The sequence below is a fragment of the Bufo bufo genome, chromosome 4, assembly GCF_905171765.1.
Source record: "Bufo bufo chromosome 4, aBufBuf1.1, whole genome shotgun sequence".
Classification (NCBI taxonomy): domain Eukaryota; kingdom Metazoa; phylum Chordata; class Amphibia; order Anura; family Bufonidae; genus Bufo; species Bufo bufo.
Genome location: NC_053392.1, coordinates 497,222,507 through 497,237,801, shown reverse-complemented (window position 1 = coordinate 497,237,801; position 15,295 = coordinate 497,222,507). Strand labels below are relative to the sequence as shown.

Below are 15,295 nucleotides of genomic sequence, written 5' to 3'. Positions count from 1 at the left end.
ATTTTTGTCCTCTTCGGCTGATACAGTATATTCCTTTTTTTATATACTGTATAGAAAAGTGAAGTCTACTATGCTTTTCTGTGCAGAGAAAGTATACAATAAGGATTTATTTTGTATGGGAGTCTGTGGGTGAAATATGTCACTGTATGCAGTGGTACACACTTCCGGCAAAGGCATATTTCAGGCAGTGGGTGGCTCAGTGGTTAGAACTGGTGCCTTGCAGCGCTCGGGTCCTCCGTTCAAATTGGACCAAGGACAACAGCTGCATGGAATTTGTATGTTCTCCTCATGTTTCCTCCGGGTTCTCCGGTTTCCTCCCACACTCTATACTGATAGGGAACTTAGATTGTGAGCCCCATTGGAAACCAGAGGCGGATTGGCCATAGACCCTGCAGGGAAATTTCCCTGTGGGCTGATGCTCAGAAGGCCACCCAAGCCCTCCTCACGGCCGCAAGCTGGGTACATAATGATCTGATTCTTTCCGACTCACCTGGCCAGCAGCCCTCCTGAGTTCAACTGTATCGATGTCCTCAGGACTGTGATACAGTTGAATACTGTGGCACAGGTGGCAGTATGTTGTGCTGCACTGTGGTATTTGGGGAAGTATTCTGCTCTCTGTAGTATTGCTCTTTCTCTGTTGTCCCTACCAAATTATGTTGCCTTCTTTCAGTTTAGACCCGCCTACAACATGTGGCCATTTTGAACTTTTTTTTTCCGGGGCCACTTTTACTGTCCATCCGCCCCTGTTGAAAACAAGCAATGATAATGTCTGTAAAGCGCTACGGAATATGCCAATGCTATGTAAGTGAGTAAAATAAGATATCCCATGTTTCATGGAAGGCTCTATGGACCTTACAAAATAGTGTTAATAGTCCCCCCCCCTAGAAAATACCAAAAGATCCTTAAAGCAGCAGAATCCTTAGTGGATGACATTTTCCTAAGAAAGCAGCGCCTGAAAGGCTAATGCGTGAATAACACGATATGGTATGTGCATCCATGGGAGTTGTCTGTTTGCCAGTTTGTGGTCAGAATGAAGTTTTTCTCCCATTAGGAATTATGACAAGGTTTTTTTCTCTCATGGGGTTGAACAACAATGTAAAATTAAAGAGGCAGTAAGTAGAATTAAGGAAATGAAGACAGTTTAAGGAGTCTTATTATAACCTTCCAATGTATGATCCTTAGTTTTATGGCTCTTAGGATTTATCCATCTTGTTTTACGCCGCGTGCAGACGTCTTGTTTTACGCCGCGTGCAGACGTCTTGTTTTACGCCGCGTGCAGACGTCTTGTTTTACGCCGCGTGCAGACGTCTTGTTTTACGCCGCGTGCAGACGTCTTGTTTTACGCCGCGTGCAGACGTCTTGTTTTACGCCGCGTGCAGACGTCTTGTTTTACGCCGCGTGCAGACGTCTTGTTTTACGCCGCGTGCAGACGTCTTGTTTTACGCCGCCTGCAGACGTCTTGTTTTACGCCGCCTGCAGACGTCTTGTTTTACGCCGCGTGCAGACGTCTTGTTTTACGCCGCGTGCAGACGTCTTGTTTTACGCCGCGTGCAGACGTCTTGTTTTACGCCGCGTGCAGACGTCTTGTTTTACGCCGCGTGCAGACGTCTTGTTTTACGCCGCGTGCAGACGTCTTGTTTTACGCCGCGTGCAGACGTCTTGTTTTACGCCGCGTGCAGACGTCTTGTTTTACGCCGCGTGCAGACGTCTTGTTTTACGCCGCGTGCAGACGTCTTGTTTTACGCCGCGTGCAGACGTCTTGTTTTACTCCGCGTGCAGACGTCTTGTTTTACGCCGCGTCCAGACGTCGGCAGCACAGAAGACTGGAGCTGGGGGGAAGGAGGGGGCAGCAGATAAGTATGAATCCTCTGTTTCAGAGGCCATGCTGCAAGCACTTGATAAAAAAAATCTTATTACCATAAAGCTTCTTTAAGGAATCTCATCGCCATGCTGCTTACAAAATCTGCATCTTAAATTGACCTGCAGTGTGGATTTAAAATCTGCAGAATGTCAATTTATGCTGCGGATCTCCCCTACGGGTTTCACCCTGTGAAGTCCACGGCTATTTCCATGTCCTTACATGCAGGTCACACTTTTTTCAATGGAACTGTGGCAAAAACTGCCGCAGACTTTTCCACTGTATTTTCAGGCATTTGTAGACATACCCTTAAGATTCTTTTCTTTGGATTAAATAGATTTTTTCCTAACGTGTTGAGGGAGAATTTTTTTTTATATGTTGAACTACAATGTGCGCAGTGTGCCAAACCGCTTTGGACAGTGCTCGGTGAGATCTAGTAGCAGATCAGTAAGGCCAGTAATGGATTCTGTACCTTGTATAGCTATATTTTTCGGTATTCCTGCACTTATGTGAAATGTGGGCACAGTCTGTGTATAAATAGAAACTGGCTTCTTGGAGTCTGAACGCCTTAGTATGACATTAACGGAACAGACAGTTTTGTCATCGCACATCAAGCGAGGTCAGCTAAGATGCTTAGCGCATTACATTCATTTCACTGCACCCTGTGGACTCCCAGGCAAAAGGCTTCTTAGAAAAAGGGGGCACGGGATCGGGACGTGGGGTAAATCAAAGGTGCAATCAGGTTATGGTTTTTCATAGTAGGAAACAGTTTTTCAGTTGAATTAATGGGGAACATCAGAGCAGTCTTGTAGATGCCACGAGATCAAGCCCTGGCTTATTATCTGACAGATTTTCTGACCAATCATTGGTCAGCCAATTACACACACAGATTTTTTGTTATATACACCAATTATTGGTCTGATTGGACAGATATTGGTCAGATAATCTGTTGGTGTAATACAGGCCTAAAGCTATTTTATGTCTTGTGGATGGTACAGAAGAGGGTAAAGCACCTTTTCAGTACAGTTATATGGGTATCATGTGTTTTCATTGGGGAGAGGGGATGTTTCTGGCAACAGGTTATCTCCTATGGGGACAAAGAATCGGACACTTTCCTCTAGTGTGTATGGCCACCTTAAATGTATAGTCCACTCATGGAGATCTATTACATCTTTGTAGCCTAAAGGTTTCTTTAGATGAACGTTGGATGAATCTGCCAATTTCGTCAGGATGGGCTAACCATCTAATTTGTCTGGGCGTGTACCAGCTCTCCCCTAATGACAGATATGGGGATAAGAAGGGTTGGCGTTGTAAAGAGCTTGCTGTGAACTACAAATAATCACTAGACCAATGGACTTAGAGCGGACTCCTCTACTTTTTCCAGCACATAGCGCCGGTTACGGTTATTTTTATTGTTGTGTTTTATCACAACACCTTTTCTGGTGTTTTAGGGTGCATAATAAACTTTGTTATTGGTTCTTGTGGGAGCCACAGTCCTCGCATACACAATCCATGCTCATCCGGAGCCATGAGCTAAGACGTGCTGGCTGGACCTTAGGTCCACATAAGACCAGGCATGAGATTGGTAATTAGAGTAAAGCAATCATTCCATTAGCCTCGTTAGTGTCTCGAAGTCCTCGATTTAAGCCATTGTTCTCCCGGCCACTACTCCAATTATGTGGATGGTGATGGGTAGACCCAGTGGTACCATCCCCCAGGGAGTCTCACATATAGTCTCAGGTGAGGGGCTCGGCCTCAGGGAAATACAGCCACCAATGCACAATTAGCATTGGGTGGGGATGTTCCCAGGGGGACATGCTCAGACCTGGGCGTTGGGGTACTTAGGACACTGACTAGGGGATGATGGGGTTGCTGGGTGGAGTGGGATCCATGCGCTTTGGTTGTGATGTCCGTTGTCTGGCTAAGCATCGGGGCTGCGACTGAAAAATATAACGGCAGGTGATGCTAAAGTTGTGGACTAACCTAAAACGTTGGGAGACAGTGGGTCTCAGCTTGGGATATCATGGACTGGGTCTCGGAGAGTGTCCGCCCAAGTGTCCAGGGGTGCAGCTTGTCTGGGCCATCTATCTGCATTTGCTGTAAAACTAGGGACGAAAGAATAAAGACAGTTACATGGTTATCCTGCCTAGGAGATTAATACGACCCACAACTTCAGATGTTCACAGGCGTGTTGGTCTAAAGCATGTATAATGCAATCCATTTGTTCTGAAAGTAAGTAAGCCATTGCCAGAACTGTCTGGTGGCCGCTTATTGCCCCCTCCCATTGAGAGCACATGCATGTTCGGCTGAGTGTGTATGGTGGTTGAAAGAGATTGCTGTCGGCTGAACAGCACACACACGTATACTTGGCCTGACCTGTAAAGGGAAAGCTTAAAGGGGCTGTGCAGCGATATATATTATATATTGATGAACTATCCTCAGGAAAGGTCATCAATATCTCATCTGCGGGGGTTCAGCACCCCCCACCACCGCTGATCAGCTGTTTGAAGATAAAGGCAGTGCTCCATGAGAGTGCTACCTCCTCTTCACTACACTGCCAGTCATCTCAGAGGCACAGTGTAATTACAAGTACATCCCCCACAGATCAGATATTATTCTGGCTCCCGCTCCTTCTCCTCCAGGCCAGTGATGCTCCTCTGGGATCCCTTACTGCAAACATCTGTTTAAGGGTTCTTTCACACTTGCGGCAGAGGATTCCGGCAGGCAGTTCTGTCGCCGAAACTGCCTGCCGAATCCGGCAATCCGGATGCAAACGGATGGTATTTGTCAGACGGATCTGGATGCGGATCCGTCTAACAAATGCATTGCAATACCGGATCCGTCTCTCCGGTGTTTTTTCACAGATTTAAAGGTCTGTGCATGCGCGGACCTGAAGAATGGGTCCGTCAATGCTGATCCGGCACTAATACATTTCAATGGAAGATAATGCCGTATCTAGCATTCCGGCAAGTGTTCAGGATTTTTGGCCTTAGAGAAAACTTCAGCATGCTGCGGTATTTTCTCCGGCCCAAAAACTGAACTGATGCATACTGAACGGATTTCTCTCCATTCAGAATGCATTAGGATAAAACTGATCAGTTTTTTTCTGGTATTGAGCCCCTAGGGCGGAACTCAATACCGGAAAAACGCTAGTGTGAAAGTACCCTAACGTAGCCTGCAGCGGTGACCAGTTCCCCTCACATTATGACAAATGATCACAAGGGGATCTGGTCACCTCTGCGACCAGTGATTGGCTGCAGGCGATATCAAACTGGATGTTTTCAGCAAGGAAGCCCAGGCTGGGAGGAGAAGGAGCCGGGAATCAGGTAAGGAAGCGTCACTATACAAGTCGGGCCAAGACCCCCGTCTGTTCTTGCACAACCCCTTTCAAGTGCTTGGACTTTTTTCCAGAATCTTAGATGCAGACAGTTTTTTGAACCAAAGCCAGGCATGAATCCAAAAGAAATGGAAAATCCCCGGACGAGACTGCCTCTTCTCCTCTCTCGTGTAACTGCACGGAACATTGCACGTGCCGTTCCAGCCTTACAGAAATGCGGCTAACATATTTAGTAGATGCGCTACCATTCCTTTCTGCGTTGTCAGGGACATCGTATTTTAGCAATGTTTGGCATTTACAGTGGAAATTGTGTTGGATTTATTGACTGAAATCGGAACGATGTTTCCTCCGTTGCGCGTCCCTGACTACTTCCTCATTGCGGGATTTTAGTCGCTGTGTTTGCAGGGCTTGGAGCACGTCTTAAAGGCTTTGTTTGCTTTTTGTTTTGCAGGCTCGGAATGTCAACACAGGGGAACTGGCAGCGATTAAAGTTATCAAACTGGAACCAGGTAAGGTGCTTATGGCGGTATTATTTCTATCCTTTCCTGATTGGGCTTTTCAGCATGGCGTACTAAGACAAATGGAAGAACAAATACATTAGAAGCACAGCCTCCCTGAAACATTGCCTACGGCATACTTTATTTGCTGAGAATTTTTGCTTTGATAACTGATTTGTGTATGCAGCTCTGATGCAGACCTGTGTGTCTCCATGGCAACAGACTGTAAACAAATCCTGTAATGTTACTCCACTGCCTCATGTTGATAATCTGCAGAGAATTGAAAGGATACAGACGGAAGGGGTTAATCCATTGGATAAGACTAAACTCTGGATTTGTTTGTAACTCGGACCTTCCGGCAGCCAGAAAATATAGCCGTGTACTGCACCAGTTTGCTGCAATAGGCAACCACCTAACTCCTTGTCAATAGTAAGCCACCATGCATGGCCAACTGTCCTCCAGAGACTGGAGACTGTGCACCCGTGATCTCAAGATCTGTGGAGGGTTCCACCAAGATATTTGGTGTTTTGGGGTGGAAAAGCTCCTTTAAGTCGAGTACTTCTTAAAGTGTGGGGTGCACCCACACAAAGTTTGAAGGTCACCACCAGTGGCAGGTAGTGGCAAAAAACAGGGAAGATCCAATGATGATGCCATCCCTTTGTTAGTGTTATATCAGTTCAGTGGCTAGGAAAGCTTAAGGACCTATAGTGACATCACGGTCATGTGACCATAAGTGCAAAGGTCCTTTACTCAATAGTTCAGCAGTAACCTGCAGAAATGTTAAAGGGCATCTGGGAATCTGCTGACCTGTTAAATGTGCCATTGGCAGCTGAAGGCATCTGTGTAGGTCACATGTTCATATGTGCCCACATTGCTGAGAATAATGAAGTTTTAATATATGCAAATGAGCCTCTAGGAGCCAAGGGGGCGTTGCCGTTACATCTAGAAGCTCTGCTCTCTCTGCAACTGCAGACCCCTCTCCACTTTGATTGACACGGCCAAGCAGGCGTGATGACGTTTTCACTGTCTGGTCCTGTAAATCAGAATGAAGAGGGCACGGCAGTTGCAGAGTGAGCGGAGCCTCCAGGAGTAACGGTAACGCCCCTGTTGCTCCTAGAGGCTCATTTGCCTATATTAAAACCTCATTTTTCTTAGCCATGTGGGCACATATGAACATAGGACCACCACAGATGCCTTCAGCTGCCAAGTGCACATACAACAGGTCAGCCAGTGTCATAGGTACAAATCTACTGACAGAGAGGAGCTCTCCTGACACTCTCCCTCCCACCTCCAGTATCAGTCAATCTCTGCCCTCTGGTGTGGTGATGCTGCTGGCAGTCTGAGGGGGTGGAGTGAATACTACTGCTAATGAAGGAGGTGACGGATGGGGAGAATGTAACTGCCATTGGGAGGGTTGGCAAAGGAGGCAATGCTAATGTAGGCAGGAGAGGGGTGGGCAGGGGTGCAGATCTGCTGCCTGGGTTATTTTGTGCTCCATTGTGTTGTTGTGCTGCGCTATGGTATTCGGTACTGCTAGGGGATACGGTGTGCGCTGCTTGGTGGTATTTGTTTTGTGCTGTTTGGTCACTGTTGAGGCCACAGCATCACCATAGATCGACTGGTGAGGAAAAAGTGGAAAAGTTTGAGAAGACAGCACTAGAGGATGCTGAAATAAATTGCAGACCGATATCAGAGGGCTGCTATGTACAGAAGTGTTTGCTGTTTGTGTATTACGGTAATTGTGTGCCATGGTATCAGTGTATGTTCACACAGGGCATGCATGCTGCCTATTTGTGTGTGGAGAATCCACAGCATTTCACAGTCGCAGCAAAGTGACTGCGATTTTAAGAAATCTTATTCCCTAGTGTTCGATTTTAAAGGAATTGTCCGAATTTTTTATATTGATGGCCTATCCTCAGGATAGGTCATCAATATCACATTGGCAGGGGTCCGAATCTTGGCACCCTCGTCGATCAGCTGTTTGAAGAGGCCACATCGCTAGGCCAGTGACGTCACGTTCATCGGTCACATGCCTGAGGCAATACAATGGATGGCGCTGTGCTTGGTAAACTGCTAGGAGACCGCGGCTCTCGCCAGCATCTTCTAACAGCTGATCTTAGGGTGTTCGGAGAATTGGACCCCCACCGATATGATATTAATGACCTCTCCTCATCAGATCATCAGTATTAAACATCCGGAAAACCCCATTTAATCTACCTTGAAGTTCACTTTTTGTTGTGCAAAGTGAGGATCTGTGGCACAGCCACACCAAAATCTGCAACAAATCCACATTTAGGCTCCATTCACACGTCCGCAAAATGGGTCCGCATCCTTTCCGCAATTTTGCGGAATGGGTGCGGACCCATTCATTCTTTATGGGGACGGAATAGATGCGGACAGCACACAGTGTGCTGTCTGCAGCCGCAATTGCGGAGCGCGGCTCCGATTTTGGGTCCGCAGCTCCGCAAAAAGATAGAGCATGTCCTATTCTTGTCCGCAGCTTGCGGACAAGAATAGGCATTTCTATGGGGGTGACGGGCTGGTGTGTTGCGGACCCGCAATTTGCGGGTCCGCAACACACCACGGACGTGTGACTGTAGCCTTAAAGGGGTTGTGCCACGAAAAATATCTTACAGTTTTCAAGCCAGCACCTGGATCTGAATACTTTTGTAATTGCACAATTCTATTAATTTCAATAAAATGTATCTGTATAGCGCCACCTGCAGTTATTTTTTTTTTTTTACTTATTTCTTTGTCCTGCTCACTGAGATGGCCGCACATGCTCAGTTTCATCCTTCAACTGCCTCCTGAGCTGTGATTGGTAGAGCTGAGACACGCCCCCTGATCTGCAGCAGAAAAGACACTCCCCTTGAGCTGTCAGCTTGATATAAATCTAGCATAGTAATGAATGGGGAGATCTCTGGATCCATGTGAGGTACAGGGCTGGTTCTAGCTTTTTTAGAAGGAAATTGTCATGTGCTATGTGACGTCTGATTTTTATTTTTTACATTAGTCATGGGATAACCCAGATCCGCAGCGGATATTTCTCCCCGTGTGGTTGTACCTTAGAAATAATCCTGTTTCTTACAGGTCAGATATGTACTGCATTAGTCTAGCTCAGAGATCAGCAACCTCCGGCACTCCAGGTGTTGTGAAACTACATCTCCCATCATGCACACTTGCTTGTAATTGTCAGTTGCCTACTATTGTGGTGCACCACTTGCAGTGATCTATGTTCTCTGAACTCCCACAGAAGTGAAAGGAGCATCTTGGGAGTTGTAGTTTCACAACAGCGGAGGTTGCTGATCCCTGGTCTAGCTCCTCTCTTCCACCTGATCAGGCCTATTTCCTAATTGATAGGATACAGGCACGATACTTGCTGGACATCGGAAGGAGGCCTCAGCATCTGCTCCACCCATGGTGCACCTTTCCATTCCCAGTGTCGGTGGGGCAGGAGAGAAGAGCTGGATAAGATTGTCTTCTATAAAGTTCTACTTATTGGCCAGATTTATCACCATCTTGCAGCTTTAAATTCTGGCCAGGTTCACACATGGCAGATTTGTCAGCATCTCGCAGTTGTAGAATGTGTTCACACATGGCAGAGTTGTTGCTGGGGATGGGTTTTGCAGAATCCGCCCCATCTAGATTGTCGGTGGTGGAAAGTGATACAGAAATCAGACAGCGGAGACACTTTTAAGGCTGGAGAATTTGCATTTGAAAGTTAGTAGGACTTTCTGCGGAATACCACAGTGCGGTAAGGTTTTATTCACAGCTCTGAAGGAAGACTTTCAGATTTGTCTTTTTTTCTTTTCTTTCTGTTAACCCTTTAAGTAAACACATATTAAGCAAAATGAAACTAGGAGTGCGAGGAATCTCCAGATGGAAGGCGGAGGAGTCAGGTATTTATGGATTCTTGCGATGTTTTGCAGCGTCCTCCTTTAGATGGAATGCTGTTACAGGATATGACCCCAGAGTAGTATATTTCCTCAAATCTGCCCCGAAATTCTGCCTTCTGAGAATGGTGCGTGTTAGGGTACTTTCACACTTGCGGCAGAGGACCCTGGCAGGCAGTTCCGTCGCCGGAACTGCCTGCAGGATCCGTCAAAACGTATGCAAACTGATGGCATTTATCAGACGGATCAGGATCCTGATCCGTTTGACAAATGCATTGTAATGCCGAATCCGTCTCTCCGGTGTCATCCGGAAAAACGGATCCGGCATTTATTTATTTATTTTAAATTTGCGGTCTGAGCATGCACAGACCGCAATGCCAGCTCTGTTTTGCCGGAACACTCGGGGAATTAATGCCTGTCAATGGGAAAAAATGCCCAGCATGTGTTCCGGAATTTTGGACGGAGATTAAACCGCAGCATGCTGCAGTATTATCTCCGTCCTGAAAAGTCAAAAAGACTGAACTGAAGACATCCTGATACATCCTGAACTGATTGCTCTCCATTCAGAATGCATGGGGATAAAACTGATCAGTTCATTTCCGGTATAGAGCCCCTAGGACGGAACTCAATGCCGGAAAAGAATAATGCTAGTGTGAAAAGTACCCTTATCTGTCTGCCTGGCTGTCTGGGGTGGAGGTACACAGTTGAAGTAACCATTGCTTATAGTTTGTATTGGGCTATGTTTAAAGGGGTTATCCCATGATTAATGAAAAAAATGAAAATAACACATCATGCTAATCTCTTACTAACAAAGCTAGAACCAGCCCCATACCTCCCATAGATCCAGAGATCTCCACATTCATTGCTCTGCTGGATTTATATCAATCTGGCAGCTCAACGGGAGTGCCCTTTCTGTTGCAGCCCAAGGGGTGTGCCCTTTCTGTTGCAGTTTTCTCCATATCACAGCTCAGGAGGCAGTTAAAGTATGAAGCGCTATACTCTGCTATCTCAGAAACCCCCCTAGAAATGAATGGAGTGGCCACGCGCATGCCCAAACAAACACTCTGTTCATTTCAGAGGATTGCAGGGGGTACGGGGCCCCCGTTCTCGTGATTAGTGGGGGTCCCAGTGGTAGGACTTCCACCGATATTATATTTATCCCCTATTCTGTGGATAGGGGATGGCTTAATCTATCCAGAATTCCCCTTTAAGGAAAAAACAAACAAACAGCAGGTGGCGCTATACGGATACATTGTATTGAATAACACAGGGGCTCTGCAAAATTTTAATTACATGCAATTACAAAAGTATTCGGATGCAGGTGCTGGTTTGACAACTGCAGAATATTTTTGTGGCATAACTCCTTTAAAAGAGTTTTCCAAGATTTTATAGCTGATGACCTATCCTCAGGATAGGTCATCATTGATCGGTGGACCCAGGACCCCCAACGATCAGCTGTTTGAGAAGGCACCAGCGCTCCCGTGAGCGCGGTGGCCTTTTCCGTGCTCACCAAGCATAGCGCGGTACCTACGAACGCGTCATCACTTGCCAAGGAAAAGCTGTGAGTGCCGTCTCAAACAGCTGATCAACGGGGGTCCCAGGTGTCGGACCCCCACCCATCAGATACTGATGACTTATCCAGAGGATTGAAAAACCCCTTTTAATGTCCTCATTGATTGTGTGATGTGGCTGGTTGTAATGAGTGTAGTTACAGCAGGTCCAGTCCTGATGTCTCGAGTACGAGTCCCGTCTTACAGATCTGTTACTATTCTGCTCTCTGAAAGTCATGGCAATAGGTCAGTGACGCTCCAATATAGAACAATGTCACCACTGTTGGTCGGTGGTATTTCCATGACCTTATACAGTAAAACATGTAAAGAGGACCTGTCACCATGAAATGCGGTCTGTCGGCAGAAGTCCAGCTTTCTCATGCTCGTTTATTAATACACTACCTACCATTCTGGTAAGTCATTCTAATGTACCTGAGCTCTGTTATATGGAATTCACTAGACAGCTCTATCACTTTATGGTCCTGAGAGGGAAGGGGACGTGATGCTGGTTTGACACTGCGGCCCTTTCTACGTTTTCCTGGCTGTGTGCGGAGCTGCAGTGAGTGAAGCTGTGCGGCTTCTTAGGGGGCGTCTGTGCAGAGGAAAAGCAACAAAGGGAATGCATGGTATTACAAGGATTGTGGGGTTCCAAAAGTTTGACCCCCACCAGTCACAAAGTGATGTCATATCCTAACGATACGCCATCACTTTATAAGATCGGATTTCCGGATTTCCCCTTTTAAAAGGGTTTTCCAGGATTTTTATGTTGATGACCTGTCCTTAGGATAGGCCATAAATATCAGTTGGTCGGGGGTCTGACTCCTCGCTGATTCGCTGTTCCCCAATAGTTCAAGCTTTGGAAATAGAATCCAAACTACGCAGCTCCATCCATAGCATAGTGGACAGAGATGGTTACTGCAACGCTGCTACCATTTAAAGGGGCTGTCCGATTTCCTATATTGATGACCTATGCGCTCAGATCAGCGGAGGTCTGACTCCTGGCACTGCTGCTAATCAGCTGTTTTTAGCCCCCTTGACTATACTGGGACCTGGCAGAATGCCGGAAACAGGCCGGATTTCCGCTCACTCCCATTGTAGTTAATGGGCTCCAGAGGTGAGAGGCAGAATCCGCCAGATGGTTTTAATACTAGTGTATTACCTGTTCGCCGTCGACATCGCAGTGGCAATCGGTGTAATCACAGTTCCTCAAGTGAATGGGACGGAGAGTAACTACAACTGCCCCTTCCCATTCAAGTGAATGGGACAGAGATGCTGGGATTACACTTGTTCGCCACTGTGGTGGCGACGCTGAGCAGGTGAGAGTGAAGAGAACACAGCACTTGCAGGAGCTCTGAGTTCTCTTCAAACAGCAGATCGGCTGGGGTGCAAGGAGTCAGATCCGTGCCGATTTGATATTGATGACCTATCCCGAAGAGAGGTCATTAGGGATGAGCGAACTTATGTTTTACAAGTTCGGGTTTTATTACAATTCCGATATGGATTCTGTTTGCTTCGGCCGTAACGGGATTCTATGACTGAGTGTCTTTAAGAGGCATTCAGTTTTGCATTCTGTCATAATAGAAGTCTATGGGCCGCATAACGGATCTGTCTGGTTTCCGTTATGGCCCGTGCTAACAGAATCCATAACGGAATTGTAATAAAATCCGGACCCGAACTTGTAAAATACAAATTCGCTCATCCCTAGAGAGATCATACAATCATTATAGGAAAACGGACAACCCCTTTAAGTGAATGGGAACAGCATTGCAGTAACCAGCTCCGTCCATAACACAGTGGATGGAGCTGTGTAATTATGTTAATGAAAAATGTTAGAAAACCCTTTTTAAGGCGTTATGCCATGATTGATGTAAAAAATGAAAATTAGACATCATATAGAACATGGCAATACCTTTCTAACAAAGCTAGAACCAGCCTTGTGCTGCACATGAGATCTCCCCATTCGTTGCTCCAATTGCTCTGCTATCTTCTCTCCAGCTCAGTATCGGGGGTCCTTTCTGCTGCAGCTTTCTCCCGGTAACTGCCACAGAACATATGGTTGGTGACAGTTGAAGATTTAAACTGAGCATGCTCGACCAGCTGAGTGAGATGGACAAAAAATAAGAAAAAGAACAAACAGCAGGTGGCGCTATACATAGACATTTTATTGAATATCTCAGTGGCTACGCTAAATGTTTAATTACATGCAATTACAGAAGTATTCAGATCCAGGTGCTGGTTTAAAAAGTGTAGAATATGTTTTTGGACACATGCCCTTTAAGTCTCTAATGCAGCCAGTTTGATACTGGGAATTATATATATATTTTTAAACTGTTCGTGATGGGTTCTTATACTGTATATTGGCCTGCTGTGCAGGAAACCTGTTGTATTCAGTTCGGTCGGATTTCTAGTAAGTTTTTGGTAAAGCATTTTCTCTGTTTTTGTAGTATTTGCCTCTTCCTCACACTTCCGACAGCTGGAATGTGATTGGTTTCCATTGGTGACACAAGCGATCTTCTTGGCTTTGGTCTCTGGTCCTCACCTATACAATACCTTCTACGGATCTCGCTGCCGATCACGATTTTCCAGTGAGCTCCTGCTTCTATAAGCATTTTTTCTGTAGTATTTATCTCATTTTCCCAGTGTACGCAGCTAATCTCAGGAATAAATATAAAGTGATGCGTGCAGCGCCTCTGGCGTATCGCATGGAAAAGACGACAGTGTGGATCACAGGTTTCCTGCTGTCGGATCCAAGCAGCGTGGAATTCTTGGTTTCCATGGAGACAAGTGGTCGTCTAATTACCATATTGCATCGGTTCAAGAGCAACTCTGTGTGCGTCTGGCTGCTCTCTGCCGTTTCCCTTTGTGCTGCCCGTGTCTGTGATTTGGCCGGCGCCCACAGAAGGCCCTGCAGTGATTGTGCCTGTACAGACGTGCAGGCCATATACATCACTAGCTGATCATCTCATATGTAACGGGATGTCAGGGGAGACGATTAGGCAGCTGGATTCCAACATTTCCGATCCTTTTTTTTTTTTTTTTTTTTTATGCGATTTTTATTGTAGTTTTTCTTTCTTTTTTTTTTTCTTTTCTTCCAAACATAGGATTGCACAAAAAGTAAAGGGGGCTTTAGACAATCAGAGCGTAAAGGAACAATAAATGGCCGCCAAAAACAGTGCTCACGTTGTATTGTTTAACAATAGAAAAATCCTTTAAAGGGAACCTATCACCATGAAAATGCAATATAAGATGCAGCCATCAGATTATAGAGCAGGAGGAGCTGAGCAGATTAGTATATGTTTTCATGGGAAAGGATTCAGTAAATCTTGTAATTTATACATTTATGGGGTCATTTATCAAACTGATGTAAAGTAGAACTGGCTTAGTTGCCCATAGCAACCAATCAGATTCCACCTTTCATTTTCCAAAGGATCTGTCAAAATAAAAGGAGTCTGGTTGCTATGGGCAACTAAGCCAGTTCTACCTCACACCAGTTTGATAAATGACCCCATTAAAATTCTGCTCATTCTGAGCTTTGAAGTCCAGGAGGCGGTCCTATCAGTGACTGACAGCCTTCCCTCTATGACTGTGTATACAGAGATAGCTGTCAATCACTGATAGGACCGCCTCCTGGACTTCAGAGTCCAGAATGAGCAGGAATATAAATGAATACATTACAAGTTTTACTGAATCTTTTCCCATGAAAATATATACTAATCTGCTCAGCTCCTCCTGCTCCGGTAGCATATATTGAATTTTCACGGTAACAGGTTCCCTTTAAAGGGCTATTTCCAGCTGAGAAATGCCATCAATATCAGATCCGATCCAGTGCTGGTCAAACCTGGCGGCCCCTGCTCGTATCTCCAGAACAGGGCCCCGAAAATTAAGGAGAGCATGCGCGGCTTGCTCTCCATTCACTCCTGTAGGACTTCTGAAAGTCGCCGAACGAGCGTTCCTATAAGGGTTATGCCATGATTAATGGAATAAAAAGTGAAAATCATAAATGACCCCCATAGCCCTAGCAGTATCGAATTGTCCTATATATATACATACATCTAGAGAGGGAATCCTAGCAGTATCTAATTGTCCTATATATATACATACATACAGTACAAGAAAAATGTTTATCCGTTAGATAAAGAAAAGTGAACCTTTAATCACCC

The 15,295-nt window shown here is 45.8% G+C and overlaps 1 protein-coding gene across 7 annotated transcripts in view; it reads left to right on the top strand.

The window, feature by feature from the left end:
* Positions 1-15,295, top strand: part of MAP4K3 (mitogen-activated protein kinase kinase kinase kinase 3) — a 292,615-nt gene that overhangs the window by 80,186 nt on the left and 197,134 nt on the right. For all 7 annotated transcript variants that reach the window (XM_040429607.1, XM_040429605.1, XM_040429606.1 and 4 more), the window contains exon 2: positions 5,647-5,704. In XM_040429607.1, coding sequence (XP_040285541.1) covers positions 5,647-5,704 — 58 coding nt within the window. The remainder of the gene's footprint in view (positions 1-5,646; positions 5,705-15,295) is intronic.